Below are 21,483 nucleotides of genomic sequence, written 5' to 3' on the forward strand. Positions count from 1 at the left end.
ACACGCAACATATGAACATTAGCTATATCCATCTTAATTGATTTCTCTGCCTTTTTATGTAAATAATAGCAGGTGTTTAGATCACAGTTAAAAGAATTTCTTTATAAAATGTGTATTCCAAACTAACTAATTAACACAAAGAAGGATAATAATACTTTAAAAACACGGGGAAATGTACAATCAGGACCCCACAGCACATGTTGAACTTGGTTTATTGATATTTAAATTAAGCTATGATAGGGAACGATACCTTCACATTTTTCAAACATAATTAAAACCTATATTTTTGTCTGCATTTTCTCATGAAAATGTCTATGCTTTTGATGATATGTTACATTTGGATTGTAACCATTTTAGCGTAATGATGATAAAAATCGTAAGAAACTAGGCTAGTGTTTAAGCGTTTTAAACCCAAGCCAAAATGTTTCTCTTGCTGCAGGTATTTTATTATTAAGAGAACATTATGACCCATCGTCAGCAGAAGCACTGTCCGTTGTAATTTAATCTAATGATAAATGCTTCTGGTCACTAGAATGTCATCAGTGCAAATGCTCTAGTTTATAATGTATATGTATATTAGAGCAAACTCATGTACAAATACACATAAGAAACTAAACTGAAACTGCCAATAAGATTTTTGAATATGTTGTATTGGAAGCTTTTTTTGTATTTGGACATAACAGGAGTGGAAGAAGTATTTAGATCCCCCTCTTGAATACATGTATAATACATCTATATTGTATCTACATACAACATAAAAAATACTCCTTATAATATTCAGGTAATATTTGCAAGAATAAGTACTCTTTGGATACCCTTTGTTGAAATACAATTTGTATTATTGAATTATCATCAATGACACATAATTATGTAAACAGCCTTTTAATGTTACTTTTATTGTTGGAAGGTCTATAGTAATGTATCACATTTCATTAAATCATGTTTTTCATGAAAATATTTATCCTGAAAAGTATCTAACAGTCAAATAAATGTAGTAGAGTAAAAAGTACCATATTTCCCTCTGAGATGTAGTGAAGTGGAAGCATAAAGTAACCTAAAATGGAAACCCAGAAGAAAGGTATCTCTACATCCCTTTTGATTGAACCTTGTTTTCAGGTGTGTCTGAAACATCACAGCCAATGAGCATTCTGTACAATACTGTTTTTGCATTTTATTGATAAATTATAATTTTTAAAAAGACCCACGAGTCGTCTTCTGCTTTCACCTCTCACTACAGTTTTCCAAGTACTGAATTTGAACTATGTACAAAGAGTTTGTTTTTTAACATTGTGTTCATCATCACTATCATCATCATCATCATCATCATCGCTAATGTTGTCATCATCATCATCATCATCATCATCACATTCAAAACAAGGTTAGAAGTCTGATCTGCGCCCACGGATCAAGGTAAAGAGACAGGAAGCCGAGTACGCCTATAGTGATGCTAGCTAGCACCGAGGTCACCGGAGGTCACAGAGCGGCGTTTATAAGCTGAGGGAGGAAGTGGAGGGTTTACATTCTAACTCACAGGCTGACGGAGCCAAGACAAGAGCATCATAAGCTTCAGCTACCTCTCTGAAAACTGACAGACTGCACCTCAGTGACAGAGCATAAGCAAGTCAGCATGCAAACATGAGTCCCCATGTTTTGGGGGAGGAGGCAACAGAAGCGCAGTGAAAAACAAAAAAGGGCAAAATAACGCAAACAAAAGGGTTATTGCTGGAGTGCGTTCAAAGCTGCATGGCACCAAAATTGAACACTTTCATTTATTTTATTTTTTTTAAACAAGCTCCTGTTGATCTTTTGATCTTCTTGACTAATACTGGGCAGCAAAGTTGGCACAAATGGGTATTCAAGAATTTGTTTTAAAAACTGATCATTTAGAGTTAAAATCATATAGCAATATTAAGTCAGTGTAAACACAGGCAAGATAAAAGGTTACAATACAGTGTGGGTATTCAGCTTTCTGTAGCTGGAGTTTAACTAGCAGCAAAACAACACATACAATTGCATATAATCGTAGTGCATCGGGCAAACTGTTCTTAGGAGGTTGTCTCATTTTGGTCTGGTCAGTAACAAAAGAAATCAAGTGCTGAACAACAACAACAAAAAGGTCCAGAAAGACCAAATCCAACCAGTTTGCTAAACAATCTAACAATATGTTGTCATTCGTAAAGAAAAATCATAATTCTTTAGGTTGATTCTGGATTTTGGCAAAACCTGGCCAGGATTTAAGTCCTTGTGGACTAGGAGGACTGATTGACATACATTAGGCTTGTTCAGCGAGTCAAAACTCCAAAACCTTCCAGACAAAAACAACAAGATTCAAGATACATCTCCAACATACACCTCTCCAACACACACACACACACACACACACACACACACACACACACACACACACACACACACACAACGCCTCTCCAACACACTCCTGTCCAGACGCGTTGAACATGACCGGTTTGAAATCTGAATGGAAAGAAACTAAAAGTGGGGTTTGTTTTTCCAGCTCTAGGCGAAGCTGTTCTCCGGGTAGCTGACTTTGATCGCGCCCCAGTAGCAGGCTCGTATCAGACAGATGAGACCCAGCAGGTAGGCGAACGCCCAGGACACGTAGGTGGCGTTGTAACGATTGGCAAAGTCCCGAGTCCCAACCTGTTAATACAGAGAAGAAAAAGAGAAGGTGGGTGAAATATCCACACCAAGAATATAACCTTTTATCAGAAAAGTGCCAGAGAAATTGCAACAAGCTCAGTATCCTTTATGTAACATATTATTAAGTGATTATGATTCTAATATCATTATACCAAGTTGTAAAAGTGAAACTGAACAATATGTGGCTGTTTGTAAATAAAAGAAAACATATAGTTTCTGTTTTCTGAACAGTTCAGTGACTTAATGGACCAAAGTGTATTTGATGTAAGAGTATGCACTAAAGCCCCTTCACAAGATGTGTCACTTTATATCTCTCTATTTATGTATTCTTCTTTGTACACTGTAAGGCACATGTGAACATTTCTGAAGGGTTGTGACCATAAAGTAATTTAAAGATTTCCAGATCTCGGCTGTGTGGCTCTCTGGGTGAAAATATCTGCTCGTCGTCTTCCACTTTGGTCCAGACTTCAACATCTCAACATGCCATGAAATATTAAAAAAAGAGCTCTATGCTCCTCAGAAGATGAAATCTACCAACTTTTCTGATCTCCTGACTTGTCATTTAGCACCACCCTGCACTTCCCTTTGGTGGTTTTGAGTGAAATATCCATTCATTCATATTCCTCTCAGGATGAATTGTAATAACTTTGATACCCTGACTTTTATCTGGTGTTGTCATCAGGTCAAATGTCTCAACTGTCCAATACTTTGATTTATGACCAAATACCTGCAAAGAAATACCTAGTCAGCCGATATTAGCGCGGTCACATGCTAAACCAAGATGGTGAACATGATGATCATTGTACCTGCTAAACATTATCACAGAGAGGGGGTCATCCCTACATGTCCAGGGACCTCATTGTAAGAGATTGGATTGGATCATTTCCAGTTCAAATTGCAAAATAACAAAAAGGGAGATGGACGTTTCAAATCCATTTAGCCGCTCTGGAAATATAAATGTTGAAAGTCAGTCCACAAATTTGAGGGCGTAGGTTGTGATGAGTATTACATCGGTTGGCTATAAGCTGTAGAGGAGTGACCTTTACATGTTGACCCAGGGAAACATACATTGGAAATTTGACCAATGGGGAAAAATAAACTTTGCTGAGAACATAAAACCATTTTAAAAAGTCATATTTATGTCATATTAGGAGGATCTTTAACTGGGGAACAAAGGACCCTGGATAGAGAGCATGTTACTATGGTAACATTAGCATCCAGCTTAAGTACAGCCAGACGCTGCCGACGTGGCTGGAGACTCCCGTCTTGTTAAAAGAACTTCTCCAGACACTCTTATGTTATCTCTCCTTTTATGATGTTTTGCCTTTTAAGTGTGTTTTCTTTTCGTCACTTCTATGTTGTTTCTCTCGACTTTGCCACTATCCTGCCTGTTTGATATTTCCTGCTAAATGCCTTAATTGCTTTGCAACTTTTGTTTTGAAAAACAATGAACACAAACATGACAGTACTTACTGTTAAACCCACTCCAATGAAAATGCAGATCATTCCTATAGTTATATAAGCACAGCAACGCCTCCGAGGGAGCGCACTGCCAACAGAGGATCTGCAGAAAGAGATTAAAGAGGGAAGCCAAGGTCAGCGATACATTTCAGATACTTAGGTTTTGTTTGTCTTAAATCCTGGTCCTGTGAGAAAGAAGACTTCAATCTTCTATATCTTTTTATATTTGCGCGTGGTTATGGTTGAACAAATGCATCTGAAACATGTCATGTTGCAGTTAAAATAGATGCTTTATGATACTGACTGATATGACTTCCTCCCATTTTCCCAGTGATCTCCGTTTCACGCAGCCAAAAGATCTCTCTCTTCCTCTTTTACAGTACACGTGAAAGCGCCGGAGGCCGGTCACATGGGCGACACACGTCCCAGCATCCAGACGGCATAACAACACATGCTCAAGTTGACTGCTCCTCAGCACAAGGCTGGCATCCTTTAATTGGTTTCTTTTCTGCTTCACCATTTCTTTACTTTCCTCCCCCTCTCTGCTCTCACATGCCTCTCATGTGACGGGACTCAAGCATTCTTCAGGAACTGTTGGTATGCAGATGGCTTAAGGGGAGCCCGATCACATGATTTCTTACCTTCTCGTATTCCTTCTGCTACTTTTACGTTTCGTCTTTGTTCAACTCAATGTTCGCAATTGTGCCACCTGACCATCTCATTCATTTGACCTGTGACCATATATGGAGCAGAGCTTTATTCAAATTATGTTTTCTTTTTATATTTATGCACTGAACATCACTTGCAAAACAATAATTAATGAGGCAGACAGACTGGATCAACAGTGTATAAGTCTGACAGCCCTATTACAACACTGCACATGCATAATTGGGGGATTTTCTCATGTGAAGTGCTACTGTATCAAAAAGTATCAGTTCCTTATAAGTATCAGGGTAAACGCCTTACTCCGTGGTACTTCATCTGTCACTGTTTTGACTTCTGTTGCAAGGGCAAAGGGAGTTTGTTGGAAATACAGTCGAAGAAAAAATACGATTATTACCATTCCTATTCGCTTTAAAACTGAATTATTGGGTTGATGGACTCCCAGAAGAGTAGAGGCAACAAAGCCCATTGTATATTTCATTACCCTTTCACTCCTGACTTGTAACGGTTGGATTATCATAAAAGACTTCATGTTGAGTTGAGTTTCCGGAGCAGAGCCATTTTTGTTACATGTTTTATTTGTAAAACTTGGTTTGTGGCTTCAACACTCCAGCGATATACATTTTATGACTTGGGAACTTGTATGTGCATGACACAAGTAACTACTACGACTGGAAATAAAGAACGGTAGATGTATCCATACATAGCAAATATTTAATTGCTGCTATATTAATATTAATAATCCAATATATTGCACCTTTAAATGGAAACAATAATGTAGCTTTGACAACAATTAATGCACACTTGATGTTTTGTACACTTAAGAACGTTTCAAGAGTCTGCTAAATGACTTTCAAACCACACAGAAATTAAATGAAAACCAATGGCTGCCCGCAATGGTAAGAAAGAAATCCTCCAAAACCGAAAGTGATAAGCTAAGTGAACTGGATCTACAACTTGAAACCCCACCGGAACAATAACTTTTCCCCCTTTGTGTAATGAGTTAAATGGAGGTTTGATGGACTCACATTTTTTTGCAGTGGGGACACTTGGCTAGCGTGTTAAACCGAAGCTCCATCCACTGTGAAGAAACAAGAGAAGAAGACCTTTAGTTACATTACAGCAGCATCCACACAAGCATGTGAACACATAAATACAACAACATACCATTATCCCACTGTACTTTGAGAACAATCAACACAAATACATCAACACATTTTACATGATCATAACTGATCATGTAAAATCATACTGGGAATCAGTACATGATCAGTTATGACGGTTTGCACGTTGTAAATCTATTTATTATGTCTGTATTGGAGAAAATGTAAAACAGTAGGCTAAATTAGCAACTAAAATTACTCTTATGATATAACAGCAATTGTTTCAAGAAGGGTTTTGGTGTTAAAATCAGTTTTCTGAAAATGTTTATCCATTACAGATCAGAATAATTTAAGGTCCTATTGACACAAGTGTAATACTTGACTTTTGACATCTGGCTTGAGAGAAGGAATGAAAAACGCAATAGAAAATTAGAATAAAAAAAAAAATTAAAACCATCTTGATTTTAACCAGTTTTGTTACACTTTCAAATCCAATACAAATTGCTCTTTAAAGCCAGATGTCTCCAAAGTCATATTATCACCAGTGTAAATAAGGCAGCTGATTGAACTGGAGCAGGTTAGGCTGTTAATATGTCCACCAGTATGACCAGCTTTCTCAACCTCTTGTTGTTCTGGGGGAGAGCCATCGCTGGGGATGCCAGACATTGGCTGGGATGTTCTGGCGTCCTCACTGCCCTACAGCCGGCGCAAGCAACAATTTGCACATGTTAAGAGGATAATACCATTTTGACATGCTAGTCTGTGTCACGCTGACTCGATACCTCAGGTTCTGCCCGGTCTGCCTTCAATGAGACACCTCGCTGATACTGATCTTCAACACACGGTGCAGGAAGACAATCTCATTTAAGATGAGACGTGATCTGCAAACGGCTGTAACCACACTGCTATCAAGTGAAATCGTAAAATAAACCGGGAAAGGAAACATGCAGCAAATACATGCCAGCCACTTGCAAACATCATATTCTATTTTCATTTTAACAAAGAGAAAAGGTCAACAGGAGAGGAAGCTCTTATTAGCTCTTATGTGTGCTTTGGACTAACTTGAATAAGCAATACAACCCAGACAAACCTGCAACTATGTTATAATATTGTAGAAAATCCTCTGTGTATATCACTAAATGTGGTTTGACTATCAATATTGTTAATATACATGTACCAACAGCAGCTCAGCAACACAGTTATACGTGAACAACTGGTTGCAATTGGTTTAGATTTTGATTGTCTTGGTGGATTTTACACACAAGAAAGGTGTTGCCACAGTGACCGCAGACCACCCTCATCCCCTCGGGTTGGATGGGCAGTGCCGGCTGGGCAGGTTGCTCCTCCGGGATAACCATCACTGGGCTCAGGTTGATTATCCGTCTGCTGTCGGAGGAACAAAGAGATAAATACGTTTTGACTACAAGAAAGGTCTTGATTTGCCTTATAAAAGTTGCCTTTTGTTTGACTTAGTAAAAGAAGTAAACATTCAGAGTGAACTTGTCTGCCAGCTACCTACCAGTTTGGTCGAGGACATCCTATCCTTCTGGACGTGTCTTTACAGATGAGCAGGCAGTTACAGGGACACCTCACGTATTTCTTCCCTGTTGGGGGGGTTTTGATGGGCTGGAAGGCAACATATCAAAATCCACATCAACATCTGGTACAGCTCTAAAAGGTGGCCATTGCCAAGATGAAAAATGTATGTCTTATCATGCAAAATTATGCTGCGCAATAACACAGAAATGTGTGATTAGATTGCCGAAGAGATGAACGGTGAATTGATTGTTGAAAAGAAGACGAAAGTGATAACCAGCTCAAATAAAAACAAATAAATGTGAAGACTAAATGCCTTTACTCAACTTGACAGTTGAACTTCTACAACTCAACACCAAACATCATCAATAAAGCCGTCACCAGCCTCCACAATGGCATCCACTTACCGTGGCTTCATTGCAGACTGTGCACTTCACCACGTGCTGATGCAGCTTTCCATCCAGATTTATGAGCGACTGACAAACGCGGCAGTTGATGACAGGCACACCGGCGGCATCGGGGCTCGCGATGGCTGTGTAGGGAGGAGGTAGTTCGGCTTCGAAAAGAGGAGGAGGGCAAAGCACACAACATACTGTTAACTGCATGCATCGATAAAACCTTAGACATTAAAACAGAACGAATCACCAGGATCCTTAAGATTTTAGACATCACATTAGAAATTAAACAAGATCTAAATGTAATGACAAAATGTCATCGGTTGATAAAGGCTACAAGATGCAGCTGAAAGCTGTGGAGGAAATCAAAGTAAGTGGCCTTTAAGTTAAGTTTTTTATTTCTTTTAATAATAAGCATATTAATGGTTGATGAAGCTATTAAAAGGTCTCTGCTAATGAGGTTAATAAGCTCCTAAATATTTGGGGTGAGAAAGGAAGAAAAGCCAGGGTGCCAATTAGTGTTTTATAAACAAGTGTAATTAACAAAACTAAATGACCAGACTTCAAAAAATGTTCTCTTAATGTCTGAAAGAACTACTGTGATCCAACTAAAGTCTGCACCGTGTAATCCCACATTAACCTGTGTTATTAGTCTACATTCCATGTGTTTTTCAGGGTTTTACTCTTGAATGCATTTAATCCATAGATTTGCACCAGTGACTAAGTTTAGAACGACTATTGTAGTAGTCAAGCATATATTACGTCAAACTTAAAGCTCAAGTAAAAAATAAAATTCAACCTTCACGAATTTAGTGATTTGTTGTTGTAATTTACTCTGGAATTTTTTTTATTATAAAGCTAAGTCACATGACATATGTGTGTCTGCAGTTATACTAAATTGTATTTTCTGACGTCTTAAAGAATAGACATTTATTGTATTAACTGAGAAAATTATAAAATCGGTCAATCAATGAAATAGTAATAATTTAATGTGGACATAAACAATACAGTATATCTCCTGCATCTCTTGTGCTATTTTCAATTCTTTGTTAAACCTGATCCAAGTATACCAACCAAACGCATAGGAGGTATCTAATCGGACAAAATACCAATATCCTTCACTCTGAATGAGATAGTGGGACGAGTCAAGAAGTAAACGTGCTTGGCTCTGAGATTCAGAAACACTGACAGTTGACACCACGGGGGCAGATGGGACGCCTCGTCTACGATTGGGCAAACGTGGCTAGAAATACAACCAAAGTATGCCAACGACTGGACACTCCTACTGTAGACGGGCAGCAAGGTGATCCATTTCTACTTAGCCGAGTTAATCCAAAATGTATGACATAAAACCCTCAACAGGCAGCCCCTCTCTCTGATATCCACCACCGGGTCTCAATCTCAGGAGAGGCCCATTTCTACTTGCTTCTCTCTCAGCTGTCTGTTAAGCTGTCCTAATGCATGTCTGAAACTGAATATGGTAGCTATAGGCTTTTAGGGGTAAGACTAGAGGACGCTTGACTTCAACCCCCAGCAGCACCACAGCATGCAGCCACCACCACGTCCTGCCGAGTCAGTGCCATCAGTGGTTACGTGACGTGTGGTTTGTGTTGAAGAACGGCTGAAAAGCCTTTTGGACGCAAGCTGCTCGGGGATGTTTTCCATTTCTTTTATTCTGCTTCCTGTTCCTTATGCGACATGAAATAAAAACTGTTTTTTAAAAAAAAGGTGAAAGGACAAGGTTCTGTATTGTTGTTATCGTCAACAAAACCCCTTTTTGGGAATTAAAAAAGATTTAAAGTATTTTCTGTCTCACTTGGCTCATTAGCTCCTGCTAAAGATGCGACTCATTAAAAACCATCCACAGACTTAAATGGGAGTAAATCGTTTTAGAGCTCCAGTGTAGATTATTTTAAGGCCATATTCTTCATATGGCCTTAAAATAATGTCATAATACTTACAAAAATATGTTTTTGCCTTTTTTTGGCGTGATGTAGCTTTGATTAATTACCATTAAGCAAACATACACATTGGCGATGATCAATCAATCGTTGCCAATTGAGCAAACTCAGAACCTGGTGCGTCTCGTCTCGTCTCGTGGTCAGTTACCGACTGACGGTGACGTGGGGCCGTTGTCTGCCGCTGGAGGGTTTCAAACCACTCTCACCCCTGAAGTTGCTCCATCAGGGGTGAGAGTGACAGGATGTGCTCCTTTTTTGGAGGAAACTCCACCAGAGTGGGGAGCCAGCAGCAATGCTGTTGTCAGCCATGTGTGTCGCTGCCAATCTTATAATTATAGTAAACAAATGTTCCAAAATAAAAACTTAAAATTGTTGACAATAAAAAAGGCATGTTCACATTTTACCAGTCTTTCCTTGTACAATATGACATGGCTCACCTCAGTCATGTCACTCAGTGACTCAGTGGGTTTAAAGAATAAATAAGATGCATACAGCTTTAGATAAACAGACAACACTTAGATGGTTAGCGCAGCCTTTCGTTCATTCTGCCATTCAAGCGCAGAAACATCAAGCAAGTGACAACTAAATCAAGCAGAGCCAGTCTAATCTTTCAGACGCAACCACGGTCATCGGTCACCGCCCCTCACCACCTCCACACTGTGAATACAGCAAGCAGTGAATACTAGATACAGCTGAATAAAACCTGAAGACTCTGATCATCAGGAAAAAGAGTCGTAGTTCTTCAGATTGTAAAGATATTCAGGGAATCAATACAGCAAAAAGTCACTTTTCACATAATAATTTACAGCTCCGCTCATTCAGTTTCCTAGATGGAGCTGATTATTAGTCAAAGTACCATCTCACTTTTGGCTTCTTTGACTCCGATTATTCCATTTTGCAAATTGGCTGATCGAGGATTCAACAAACCCTGAGAAACCAGAATTAACCATAATCCAGACTGCAGAGCGGGAGGGAAGAGAAACTGGGCCATGAAATATTCTCACATTCATTTCGGCTTTTACTAAGTCAGTGCTGAGACATCGAAACAGGCTGTCAGTTCACAGGTTGTTACAGTACAGCATTAAAGTCTTTATGAATAATCCGGTGGGGAAATATGAACTCTGTACGATTAGCGTGTGTCAGAACAACAAAATATTATTTATTTTTTCAACACTCGTGTTGTGCTTGACATTAGCCGTTTGTCCTGGTATTAAGCGGTCAATGAAGCCATTCATTTGCAGCAGAACAAACAGTGTTATGACATGTTAAAGAAAGCCCATAACAAAAAGGCACAATGAGAGGGAACTTTATGGCACCGTGTCTGAAGCTAAATTAGCTTATGTTACTACAAAACATAATCCGTTGATATGAGAGTCTGATCTGGATGTTTTTGTAAAAACACTAAGGATGGAACTTTTGGGGGGTTTTATGTTTAGTAAAGCCTCCAGCCAAAATAAATAGCGTGCGTCTTTGTGTATGTCTCCAACTTCAAAATGAGATTTGATCTTCTGCTACATAAATTCAGAATCGGACTACATTCAGTGCAAAGGCCAGACCTCACAGCAGCTCTCACACCGAGTGGACTGTGGATTTATGAGCAGTAAATGCCTGGGTCATTCAGCCCTGCATGCATCACGGTGCTGTAACCTACATGCAGCTGTTTACTAAGCAAAATGTGGACACTGTGTCAGTTTCCTGGCTGGTGAAGCACATGTCTTGTACTGTATTGAAGATGCTAGAATATATTCAAACTGTCTTTGCAAGATCAAGTGCCAAACATGTATTGTTTACAGTCTATTTTGCATGCAAATGAGCTAACTGACAGCTAATTGTCACACATTATGACATTTTGGCAAGCTTTGGGTTAAATCCCATCCACGAAGGACACATCTGGGCCTATTGTCGATCTGAAGCTGGGACAAAAGGCTGCTTGGCTGCCTTCATCTGCGGTGGGTCATCTCCCCCTCCCTGTCAATCAACAACATTAAAGTCCACCTCCAACGAGGCCTCACAGGGCCACATCACGGCTCGTGGCGGTTTTCTTACGGTGACGAGCCAAAACATGACAGGCCCCATCGAGTCTCGTTGTGAGCATGTCTGCAGTAAAAACAACGCTCGCTGTTATTGTAGGCCCCTCTTCTCTAACTCACTGCTCCAGTTCTCACAGTGCAAGCTCCACCTTTTTCCTCAGCTGCGGATTGATTGCCCTCGCCTCGTCTTGCACCGCTGCCGTTTTATTTACGCACAAACTCGATACGCCCAAGAATGATTCAGCACGCAGGCGGCGGGGGTCTGTCTACATGTCGTGTGTTTACCTCGGGGACTTGAATCCTGCAGGTACGCGGGAGCGACGGGGGTCACGTTCTCCGAGTTGGGACCCGACAGCAGCGGAGATCGCTCGTCCATGCCGTCGGAGGCCATGTCGTTAACCGTGGACCGCTGGACTTGACGGGACTTGACGGGCAGGCACGGCGGGGCAGTCTCCTGACTGCACCGAGTCTTCCCTCAGCACGGAGGAGCAGCCGGCGGCTGTTTGTTGGTGCCGAGTTGCTCTGGTCCAGCAGCCCCGGTGACGGCAGCCTGGAGGAGGGTGGAGCTCCGCGGTGATCCCCTCTCCACGCTCCGCCCCTCACCGACAGGACCCGGGGCATGGGCAACGCTCGTGTGCGTTGAGCTAAATACTGCCCATATAATAGTATTTGGGCAGTGATGGAATTTAGTGCAAAAATGATGTCCTGGATTAAAATGTTGCGTGAAGCCTGAAAACGCATGCATGTGATTATTCAAATGTTAGAGGACTGTGTAAAATGTCCCATTGGGACTCGGAATAGTGTTTTATTGATTGGTGGAGGGATGAATACAGTGATAAATCAATAAAGCAGTGATTTCCATTATGTTCCACTAGGTGTCACTGTAGGGTTACTTCGTTATGTGCAGTCCATCAGTATTTAGACCATAATATTACTATTTAGAGTTAAAGCGAAGCAATGTCCACTTACAACCCCTCATGACATTTTGTATGTGTTTTTTATTGGAGTGAAGATGTGTATTATAGGCTGACCTTTATGATTACATGAGGAAAAGAAAAGACTAAAGTCTAAAACAAATTATTTTGTTTTACAGCCCTTTTGGGGTCCTGAAGCGCACACTACTTTAATTGTTATCCAGACAGTGACATTCATTTTACTTTAAACTTAAGAAACATTTTGTCTGCTGATACACACGTGTGTGTTTTATGTGTTTCAGTTGGTATATCCTGATTTGTTGTGCAGTGTTATTTTGAATCTGAAAGTTGGCACGTTGAACTCCTTTTTTTTCATTTAAAATGCAATACAATAATTGTCACTATATGAGCCAACAACATGGATTTTCTTCATCTGACTGAAACTGATAAACTTCTCCAAATGGTTTGAATGCACGACCTGAAAGTGTGGACAGGATCCATCCAGAGTAATATGCATGTTACCTTTCCACTACAAAACGTGTGTATAATGGTTTATCCTAATCTCAATCCATTCTTGAGAATGGTGGTGTGTGTGTGCGTCATGTTCATTACTCCCCTACATTAAAACACTTTTGATAGTTTGCGCCAGTTTCCCTCCCATTCCTTGTTGCTGATGTCAGGGTGTAAACCTCCCTCAGGCTCCATGCATCCATTCCCTGGCCATTCAAAAGACCCACTAAACAAACACAGATGGTGGGTTTTAATCTTTGAGACAAAAGTCTGGGATCATTTTAAAACTGTAGTGTTGGTTCTTAAAACAGCAGGACACAACGAAGTACCTGAACCGATGACAAACTGTTTCAGTACACATGTACGATTACAGGATGTTTAGCTGTCAAGCCTGGTTCGTTTCGGACATTGTAAAATGGCTCATAAATTCCAGGAGCATCACACCTCCTGCTGCATTCACAGACTCACAGACTTGAAATCGTTACACGAACACAACGCTGCAAATTAACACATTACTAAAAAATAAATACAATCCTGCAGCATTGAAACTTGATTTTCACTTTTATAAAGTAGGTTACATAAAAGTCCTGCAGCTGACTCTTTCTCTTTCCAGCATACCTGTCTGGCTTTTGCGCTAGCAAGGCAGAGACAGATTCCCAGCCAGACTACAAGTGTCCTTGACGTGCTTTGGGGTAAGTTTCCTTAAATTACTCCACAGACCCTGATGGAAACTCCTTGCTCCTGACTCTGCTGTTACACGGCCAGTAAATAGTGATTCACATCGCTTGTAACAGACTGCAGTCAACGACTCATTCTTTCCGACCACTTCAGGCGTTGGAGGAACGTCGTGGCACTCACAGACTGCTTCGTCGCTTTCTTTACAAGGTAAGAAGACAATTGCATACACGAGACATGAGTTAAAATGATGCAAGGTATTTGAGGAAAAGGGTGGTTTTAATGAGATAGAAACGTTGCAGTGATCAGGAGTTTCGGATTAACTGTGAGGCTTCCCTTCCTAACTGTCTACTGCTGGCAAACCATGAAGCTACCACAATCAGAGTAAAGCCTCCGGACATACAGTCATATAAGAAGTCAAACATAACCTAGCTTTCTGCTTCAGCTTTTTGTAGATGTATAAACTGCTGTACCGAAAAAAACGTATGTTTTTGACAGAGAAACATGTGGCAATAGTACAGCTGCAATGAACCTTCTTGTTCTTATTATTAAAAGTAACAGGATGTATACTTTTATTTTTAAGGTAATATGTCTTTGTGCCTATATTGGTATGCCAATCAAAAGCCTCACAGTGATTCTTTACTTTATGAAAAATAAATTGAAGTTTACTGGCCCATCAAAATCTCCATCACTTCACATGCACAATATAGTCCTTCTGGAAACTGCATGGGATTGTGAGTATATATTTTTGTTTATTAGATTTAGGATAGATATCATGGCTCACTTACGCTTCCCAAAATAGTGTGGAATTGCGGGTAGAGGAAAGCTGTGTTACAGGAAAAGACTGCAGGGTAAACAATTTGTCATGGATAAGGTCTGTCATGATGCCAGGAAATGGCCTTTCCAACTATTACGTGCGTGTGCGTGTGTAAATATGAACACAGTTCTGATCTAGCGTTCATGTTTCAGCTCGTTTGGAGATGCTCCGGGAGGCAGTGAGCAGGGCTGTGCTCTGCCTGTCCTTCTCCCTCCTGCTGGGGGTCTGTTTCCCAGCAGAGGGTGCAGGTGCCGCAGGGCCTCTTCCTACTTTACCCCCCGAACGACAGTCTGGGAAACCAGACCTTGAGGATTGGGAGTGGGGTTCTGGATCATCTCTTCTGCACCTGCTCCACAGCTTCCCTGCTGACAGCCCCTTCATAACAGAGACCCCAGGAAAACCAGTCAACTGCACCCAGCGCTTTTGGTTACCACCATCCTCTGCAATCTGCTGGGAAAACATAGCTGGACCCGAGGAGTTTGCCAGGTCTCGTCTGCTTGTCCTCCAGAACAGGGCTTCCCTGCAGGCTGTGTCTACTACCAGCGGGGTGGAGGAGGGCGGGGTCTCCTACAAACTTCAAGCCAGAGAGGAGGTCCAGGGCATCCACTCTGACCACTTGAGTGTGGTAGAAACTATGCAGACCATGGAGAAGGAGTTTGTATCTCTGGAGGAGACAAGGAAAGAAGGGAAGGAGCACGGAATCTTCACACGGTGAGCATGGACTATTTGATGAATTTAATAACATAAGAAATTGTATACAAATTATTGGGGTTGGAGGGGGCTAACTTCCTATAATTCATTACTTTTAAAATAATGTGAAGCCCTGATTTCTTTATTTTATATATATATATATATATATATATATATATATATATATATATATATATATATATATACTTTACAGAGACCAGTCACAAAGCTACTGTAAAGAGACCAATAAATTAAGTTTCTGGTAAATTCTGATCCAAGGCCAGCTGTGGGATTATTCCTAAATCATTGTTAGTGAGGCAGGAACTCTGGATCAGTGTTACTTGTTTGGTCTAAACATAATGCTGCTTGAATGCCAAAGAAGACAGAGTGGAAACAGCATCCAGACAAACAGTGAAGTCATTTCAGAGTCATCTGGCTGAGACAAGGCTCTGCCACTAAAACAGCTACAGACAATTAATGCAACTCGATGCTTTCTCTCTCTTAGATGTGAAACAACAGACTTTTATTTCATTGAATGTGTGAAAAAAAACGTGGTTTGTCATCCCTTTCAGCATGAAGGAGCATCTTGCCAACACAAGAGTCGCCATACATGGAAGAGAGCACATGGCAAACATCCTGGAGAATCATTTTTCTACTTTAGAGAATACTTTGCTTAACATGCAGCTTCGACTGCACAAACTCATCCGGCAGTGACCATAAAATGGACCGGTTGTCCTATATGAATGTATTCATGTGCATTATTGTTTAACAATGTAGCAAATGCATGCATGCTCAGGATTATGTTATTAACACTTGATATGCACTGTATGTCATCAAAGCACCAACATGTAACATGTGTAAACTGGTATCAGCAGAGATAAATAAACCTCACTATCAGGGAGATTTGATGCACATGTAGATAATAAATCACATTTTCTTTTTCCAGTTTGAGACATGTTCCACATGGAGATTTCATGGTCACACTAGCTGCCTCAAGTAAAGCAAAAATACATTTTTGAAGATGCATGGGAACAGAAGAATTCACTTGTTTAACTCATCATTCAACATGAATAAACTGTATCTCTTTGGTTGTGGTGTAAAACACATGCAAAGCAACATGAATATAAGACAGCATGAACTTTTATTTTAATATCAAATCTAAACAAATAATGGATGATGTGGTCAGCTGTTATATACACTTTAAATATTCACCTCTATTGGGCCGATTGTACATTTTCATTTGGAAAGATGCACATCCCATTGTTGTGTAGTTAAGTTGGGGGAAAAGAGGTGTATATATGCGCGTGTGTATATGTATATATATATATATATATATATATATATATATATATATATATATACATATACACATATACATATACACACACACACACACACACACTTTTGATTAGTTAAACTTTTAAGTATTATGATAAACTACTCGTAACTGATGCATAACAATATATTTTAAAACTATCATGTATAACTTAGAATCAGTAACATCGACACTTCAAATCAATGTTTGACAGCATCTGTAAAATAAAGTGTTCACCCAATATTTGAAAGGCAATCATAACTCATAACTGTAATATTATGTCTTGCTCTGTTACATGAAGTTAGCCCACAGAGGGCTGCAAGTTAAGAGAAAACCATTTACCTCTAATTGTTGTGCATGCAAAATAAGGACAACATGTATTACACATTGTTACCAGAACACCTTCAAAAGATCCAATCCAGGCCAATCCTAAAACTTCAAAATATTGAGGCATGATTGCATTATAATTCATCTAAGACAGCTTTGTTTAGAAATGTAGATTTCTGGCATTAAGTATTTAACTCAGACATACAGTACAACTTCTATGTGTTTGAAGGTGGTCTCTTGAGTCTTCACTTGATTTCACATGTTCCCATTTGTGGCTTTACTTTCAGTTCAATGTCCACTAATGTCTTCCATTATCCCGACCGCTGAACTCTCTCAGTGCATTTGAAAGCATTGAGAAAGTTCAGGATGTCTCTTCTGCCAGAGCTCTCGATGAATGACGGGACACGTACATCTGATAACATCTGTTGTACATCTGATAACATCTGTTGTACATTTGATAACATCTGTCTGGACGTGAGATGCAGCCAATGTCCTTTTTAAAAGTCGGGGTCGTCGTCGTTGTCATTTTCTTGCATTTGCTCCAAAGATTGAAGATAATCTCGAGCAAAGATCTTCTTAGGCAGGATATCTATAAACAAATAAAAATAATAGTACACTGCATCAAACTCGTTCTTACTGAGATTTATCCTCTTACTGTAGCTGTAAAATCCCGTCCCTGACTGTTGCAACTTTTTAAGCCATGTGAAGTGCTTTGAAACAGTGTCTGAATGATGACTGGTTGTGGAAATAAGGAATAACCTTTTAGAGTTGGGAAATAAGCCAATAGAAACCATTAAAATGTTGCTGTAGTAAAAGATGAGTAGGGGAGAAATGTACAGGATGGATTAAATCCTCTATCGTTTTATATTGTAATATTGATTTATAGCATTATATACAAATTTCCTGGAAAAATCTACTTCAATATTGTTTAACAGCGTACTGCAAAAAAGAAAAATCCTACTGTTGTCAGATATTTTCAGAAACTGTTCGAGGTGTTGATTCAACTTCATGATCATTATGTAGTTTGTGATGTTGTATTGCATTTCTAATGTTTAGTGAGAGCCATTTATATCAATGAGGGTATAAATGTGCAACACAATACCACAAACTGCTGCATCCATAAACCATAAAGTTGATTGTAACCTTCCTGGGGATCAGATGTATTGCAGGGCCTTTGAATTAGACTGTATTCATTTGAGCCTGTCGTACACAAACACACATAATCGTATCAAGGCCATCGCTCACATGAGCTCTGGGAGGCTCCAGGCTACTCTAATGTTGAATGTTTCAGTGGTTAAGAGTTAGCAGGGCCCAACACTACACGCTGCAGGAAGTCCCTCTCGGTCCACCGGGCTGTCGCCGGGTCTCACCTGTCAGAAAGTGGAAGGTCTCCGTCTCCTCGGCGGCGTTGGCCAGGTCGGTGTAACAGAGAGAGTTGGTTTCTTTTCCGGGGCCGTTGTTGAACGAAGCCACAGCCAGGTGCTGCACGAACAGCTCCTTCAACAACACAACACAAGTCAGCGAAGCAGAACACTCACACGTGCAATGGAGCATGTTTACAGGAAGCTAGCAGCGTGCTAATAACGCACGGCTGTACAGCGCTAATCCCTGCAGCCGGTGAGCGGCGGCTTACTGTTGCCTTGGTAGTCAGAAACAGGGCGTCCTGGTTGATGCACGAGACGTCGGGGGAGCTCTTCATTATCAACCTCACTCTGGATATCGGGAGGGAGATGGCTTTTTTGTTAGTTGACGACTGGTCGTCTTTGTCTGGAGTATTTTGAGACATATTCGTGAAGGACTCGCGCGGCGCCGAGGCAGACAGGCGGAACTTGAAGTATGTTTTGAACTATGACGCGTTTCTTCTTCTTCTTCTTCTTCTTCTTCTTCTTCGCATTAAGGGAGATTGGCGGCCGTTTCACTAGATACTACCACCTGCTGGCGTCGCAAACGAATTTTTGCGTAACATAATTATCCCCCAGAAATGTCCCAATATTACTATTATTGTCATATATGTTTCATACTTTTAGGACAATAACATGTATTATTCTATTGCTGACTGTTTTACTAAACACATACACATGTGTGTACTTTTTTTGTTTTACCCTGAATATTTTAACTGTATTCCGTCATACTAGTTTTGTATTAATCAATTAATAATTACGTTTATTTGGTCTCCAACAATAAAAGCGCAATACACAGGTTGAGTTCTCATCCGGACCGGTGGAGGCGCTTGACTAAGGAAACTACCGAAGAAGAGCCGACGTCAAAGAGGCAAAGAAGAAGAAACAGTGGCGTTCGCAATGGCGGTGATTTGGCTGCGAACATAAACAGTCCAGCTTGCAATTAGATGCTGTCGTAATTATTGCAATTAATCTATTGTCACGCCCGTCGCAGAAAGGACACACCCGTCTCTGTATTCGTGTCGTTTGAAGGAGGCGCGTCAGGGTGGTGTTGGTGACCCACGGTGAGCAGGAACTGAGCGAGCAGCCGTCGGCTCGTTGCTGAGCTCTGTAGTAACGTTCATTTCCTCGTTCACTGATCCGTAACGATGCCGCTGGGTTTGAAACCATGCTGTGCTGTTTGCAAGACGAACTCTTCCTCGATGTGGAAGAAAGGAAACCAGGGAGAGATCCTGTGCAACAACTGCACCGGAAAGAGCTGCAGCGGCGGCGCATCAGGACCCTCCATGTCCTCCATCACTCAGCCCAGCAATTGCGGGGGGAAGCAGGTTGGTTACTGAGTGTAAATGTGCTTTTCACATGTAATGTTCCTCTTGGGTGCAGCCCAGACTCTGTGGTTATTTTAAAGGGAACCGTCACTCTTAGATATATTTCACCTCCCACTATGTGAACTGTTTAGGAAGCTTTACTTGGAAGTACTTCCTCAAGCGAAAACGGCATCATAGGGGAGTTATCTTTAGTAATTATAATAAGTTCCAGAGCGGCCCTTGGTGACTCTACAGGGACTTGAGGATGTTTCCTTATATTTCAGTGTTGATGCTGTGAATTCCACTGAGACCTAGGCAATACTACTGTTTGTATGAATAAATGTCAACACAGCCGGGCACCTTGTGCTGAGTCGAAGCTTAAATACCCGTGTTGTGTTGCTTTTAGTCCAAGCAGGAGATCCACAGGAGGTCTGCACGGCTGAGAAGCACCAAGTACAAAGCTCCTGCGTCTGAGAAGAAGGTGTCAACAAAAGGAAAGGGGAGAAGACACATATTCAAACTTAAAAATGTAAGTTGGAGACGTATGAAAAGCAAATTTAGTTTGTTCTCTTGTTGTGCTGTCCTATTAATGTATGTATTTGACCCCAGTGTGTGTGTGTGTGTGTGTGTGTGATCTCTTTCCTCAGCCAATCAAAGCACCAGAATCTGTTACAACAATCATCACAGCAGAATCTGTATTTTATAAGGTATGGTGTTTATTTTGACCTCTCTTTCCTGCTCAATATATAATTGATCTATCCCATTTCCATCTGAAAGTATTTCCTGATCTGTTTTCAGCATTTCTTCATCTTATTGCATATTCAACTGACCGTTGTATTAAACCTTCATCCAGTGATGACAGAAGGAACCAGACTTTTTTTTCCCTTCTTAATATTTATACTTTTATTCTTAGGGTGTATACTACCAGACAGGAGATGTGATCAAGGTAACCGATGAGGAAGATGGGAAGCCGTACTATGCTCAGATTCGAGGATTCGTGCAGGACCAGTACTGTGAAAAGAGTGCTGCACTGACCTGGTTAATCCCCACACAGGCCAGCCCAAATGACCTGTTTGATCCTGGGACATACATTGTTGGTGAGCAATAGGAGATTCAATTGTTTTCCCATTTTCAAGACATTTTTGTGAAAAGTTAAGAATCATCTGTTTTGTTTTAGGTCCAGAGGAGGATCTGCCTAGAAAGATGGAGTACCTGGAGTTTGTGTGTCACGCCCCCTCTGAGTATTTCAAGTCGCGGAGCTCTCCGTTCCCCACCATCCCCATCCGACCAGAAAAAGGTTACATCTGGACCCACATAGGACCGACACCAGCCCCCACTGTTAAAGAGTCTGTCAGTGGCAGCAGTTAACACAGCTGTGATATGGACTTCAGTCTGTTGCTTTTAAACAGACGCATGTACATTTATGTAATATAATGAAAACCAAAAAATGTTTCGCCACAGCCATGCCTTCACATACCAGTTGTAATTGCGATCGAGTTGTTTACATTTTACTTTTTTCTGTAGTTATAAACAAGAAAGCTCTTCTCCATCATCACTTTGTCTGTGATTGTTTCATAAAATTGTATTTATTCATTGATTGTGTTGCTGTGGTGGCAATAGTCTTTTACCTTGTTTTTTTTCCTTTTTGTGAATTAAACTGTAAATATAACTTTAATTGTGACAAAAGATGCTGTTTTCAAAGTTACGATGATAGAAACTGA

The 21,483-nt window shown here is 40.5% G+C and overlaps 4 protein-coding genes across 6 annotated transcripts; 2 read left to right on the forward strand and 2 right to left on the reverse strand.

Moving 5' to 3' along the window:
* Positions 1 to 823: 823 nt before the first annotated feature.
* Positions 824 to 12,366, reverse strand: pip4p2 (phosphatidylinositol-4,5-bisphosphate 4-phosphatase 2). Of its 2 annotated transcripts, XM_034545938.1 has the most exons (8): positions 12,093 to 12,360; positions 7,829 to 7,977; positions 7,405 to 7,511; positions 7,148 to 7,271; positions 6,507 to 6,581; positions 5,811 to 5,863; positions 4,132 to 4,222; positions 951 to 2,658 (listed from the first exon to the last, which is right to left on the reverse strand). In XM_034545938.1, exons 1-8 carry the CDS (start codon positions 12,196 to 12,198, stop codon positions 2,515 to 2,517), a joined length of 849 nt encoding a protein of 282 aa, XP_034401829.1. In that variant the 5' UTR covers positions 12,199 to 12,360; the 3' UTR covers positions 951 to 2,514. The 2 variants fall into 2 exon arrangements, with proteins under 2 accessions (XP_034401830.1, XP_034401829.1); XM_034545939.1 differs by lacking the exon at positions 6,507 to 6,581 and having other exon boundaries at positions 824 to 2,658; positions 12,093 to 12,366.
* A 1,649-nt stretch (positions 12,367 to 14,015) lies between these two features.
* On the forward strand, positions 14,016 to 16,291 carry si:ch211-57n23.1. The gene is made up of 3 exons (XM_034545865.1): positions 14,016 to 14,116; positions 14,876 to 15,434; positions 15,986 to 16,291. Exons 2-3 carry the CDS (start codon positions 14,887 to 14,889, stop codon positions 16,125 to 16,127), a joined length of 690 nt encoding a protein of 229 aa, XP_034401756.1. The 5' UTR covers positions 14,016 to 14,116; positions 14,876 to 14,886; the 3' UTR covers positions 16,128 to 16,291.
* A 246-nt stretch (positions 16,292 to 16,537) lies between these two features.
* On the reverse strand, positions 16,538 to 18,871 carry chrac1 (chromatin accessibility complex subunit 1). Its single transcript, XM_034545866.1, has 3 exons — positions 18,689 to 18,871; positions 18,426 to 18,552; positions 16,538 to 17,644 (listed from the first exon to the last, which is right to left on the reverse strand). The coding sequence occupies exons 1-3, from the start codon at positions 18,839 to 18,841 to the stop codon at positions 17,553 to 17,555; spliced, it is 372 nt and encodes a 123-aa protein (XP_034401757.1). The 5' UTR covers positions 18,842 to 18,871; the 3' UTR covers positions 16,538 to 17,552.
* Positions 18,776 to 21,431, forward strand: gatad1 (GATA zinc finger domain containing 1). 2 transcript variants are annotated; one of them, XM_034545864.1, is made up of 7 exons: positions 18,776 to 18,889; positions 19,243 to 19,519; positions 19,643 to 19,783; positions 20,169 to 20,291; positions 20,410 to 20,469; positions 20,676 to 20,859; positions 20,940 to 21,431. In XM_034545864.1, exons 3-7 carry the CDS (start codon positions 19,658 to 19,660, stop codon positions 21,128 to 21,130), a joined length of 684 nt encoding a protein of 227 aa, XP_034401755.1. In that variant the 5' UTR covers positions 18,776 to 18,889; positions 19,243 to 19,519; positions 19,643 to 19,657; the 3' UTR covers positions 21,131 to 21,431. The 2 variants fall into 2 exon arrangements, with proteins under 2 accessions (XP_034401755.1, XP_034401754.1); XM_034545863.1 differs by having other exon boundaries at positions 19,243 to 19,783.
* Positions 21,432 to 21,483: the final 52 nt, after the last annotated feature.

The sequence above is a fragment of the Cyclopterus lumpus genome, chromosome 11 (assembly GCF_009769545.1).
Source record: "Cyclopterus lumpus isolate fCycLum1 chromosome 11, fCycLum1.pri, whole genome shotgun sequence".
Lineage (NCBI taxonomy): Eukaryota > Metazoa > Chordata > Actinopteri > Perciformes > Cyclopteridae > Cyclopterus > Cyclopterus lumpus.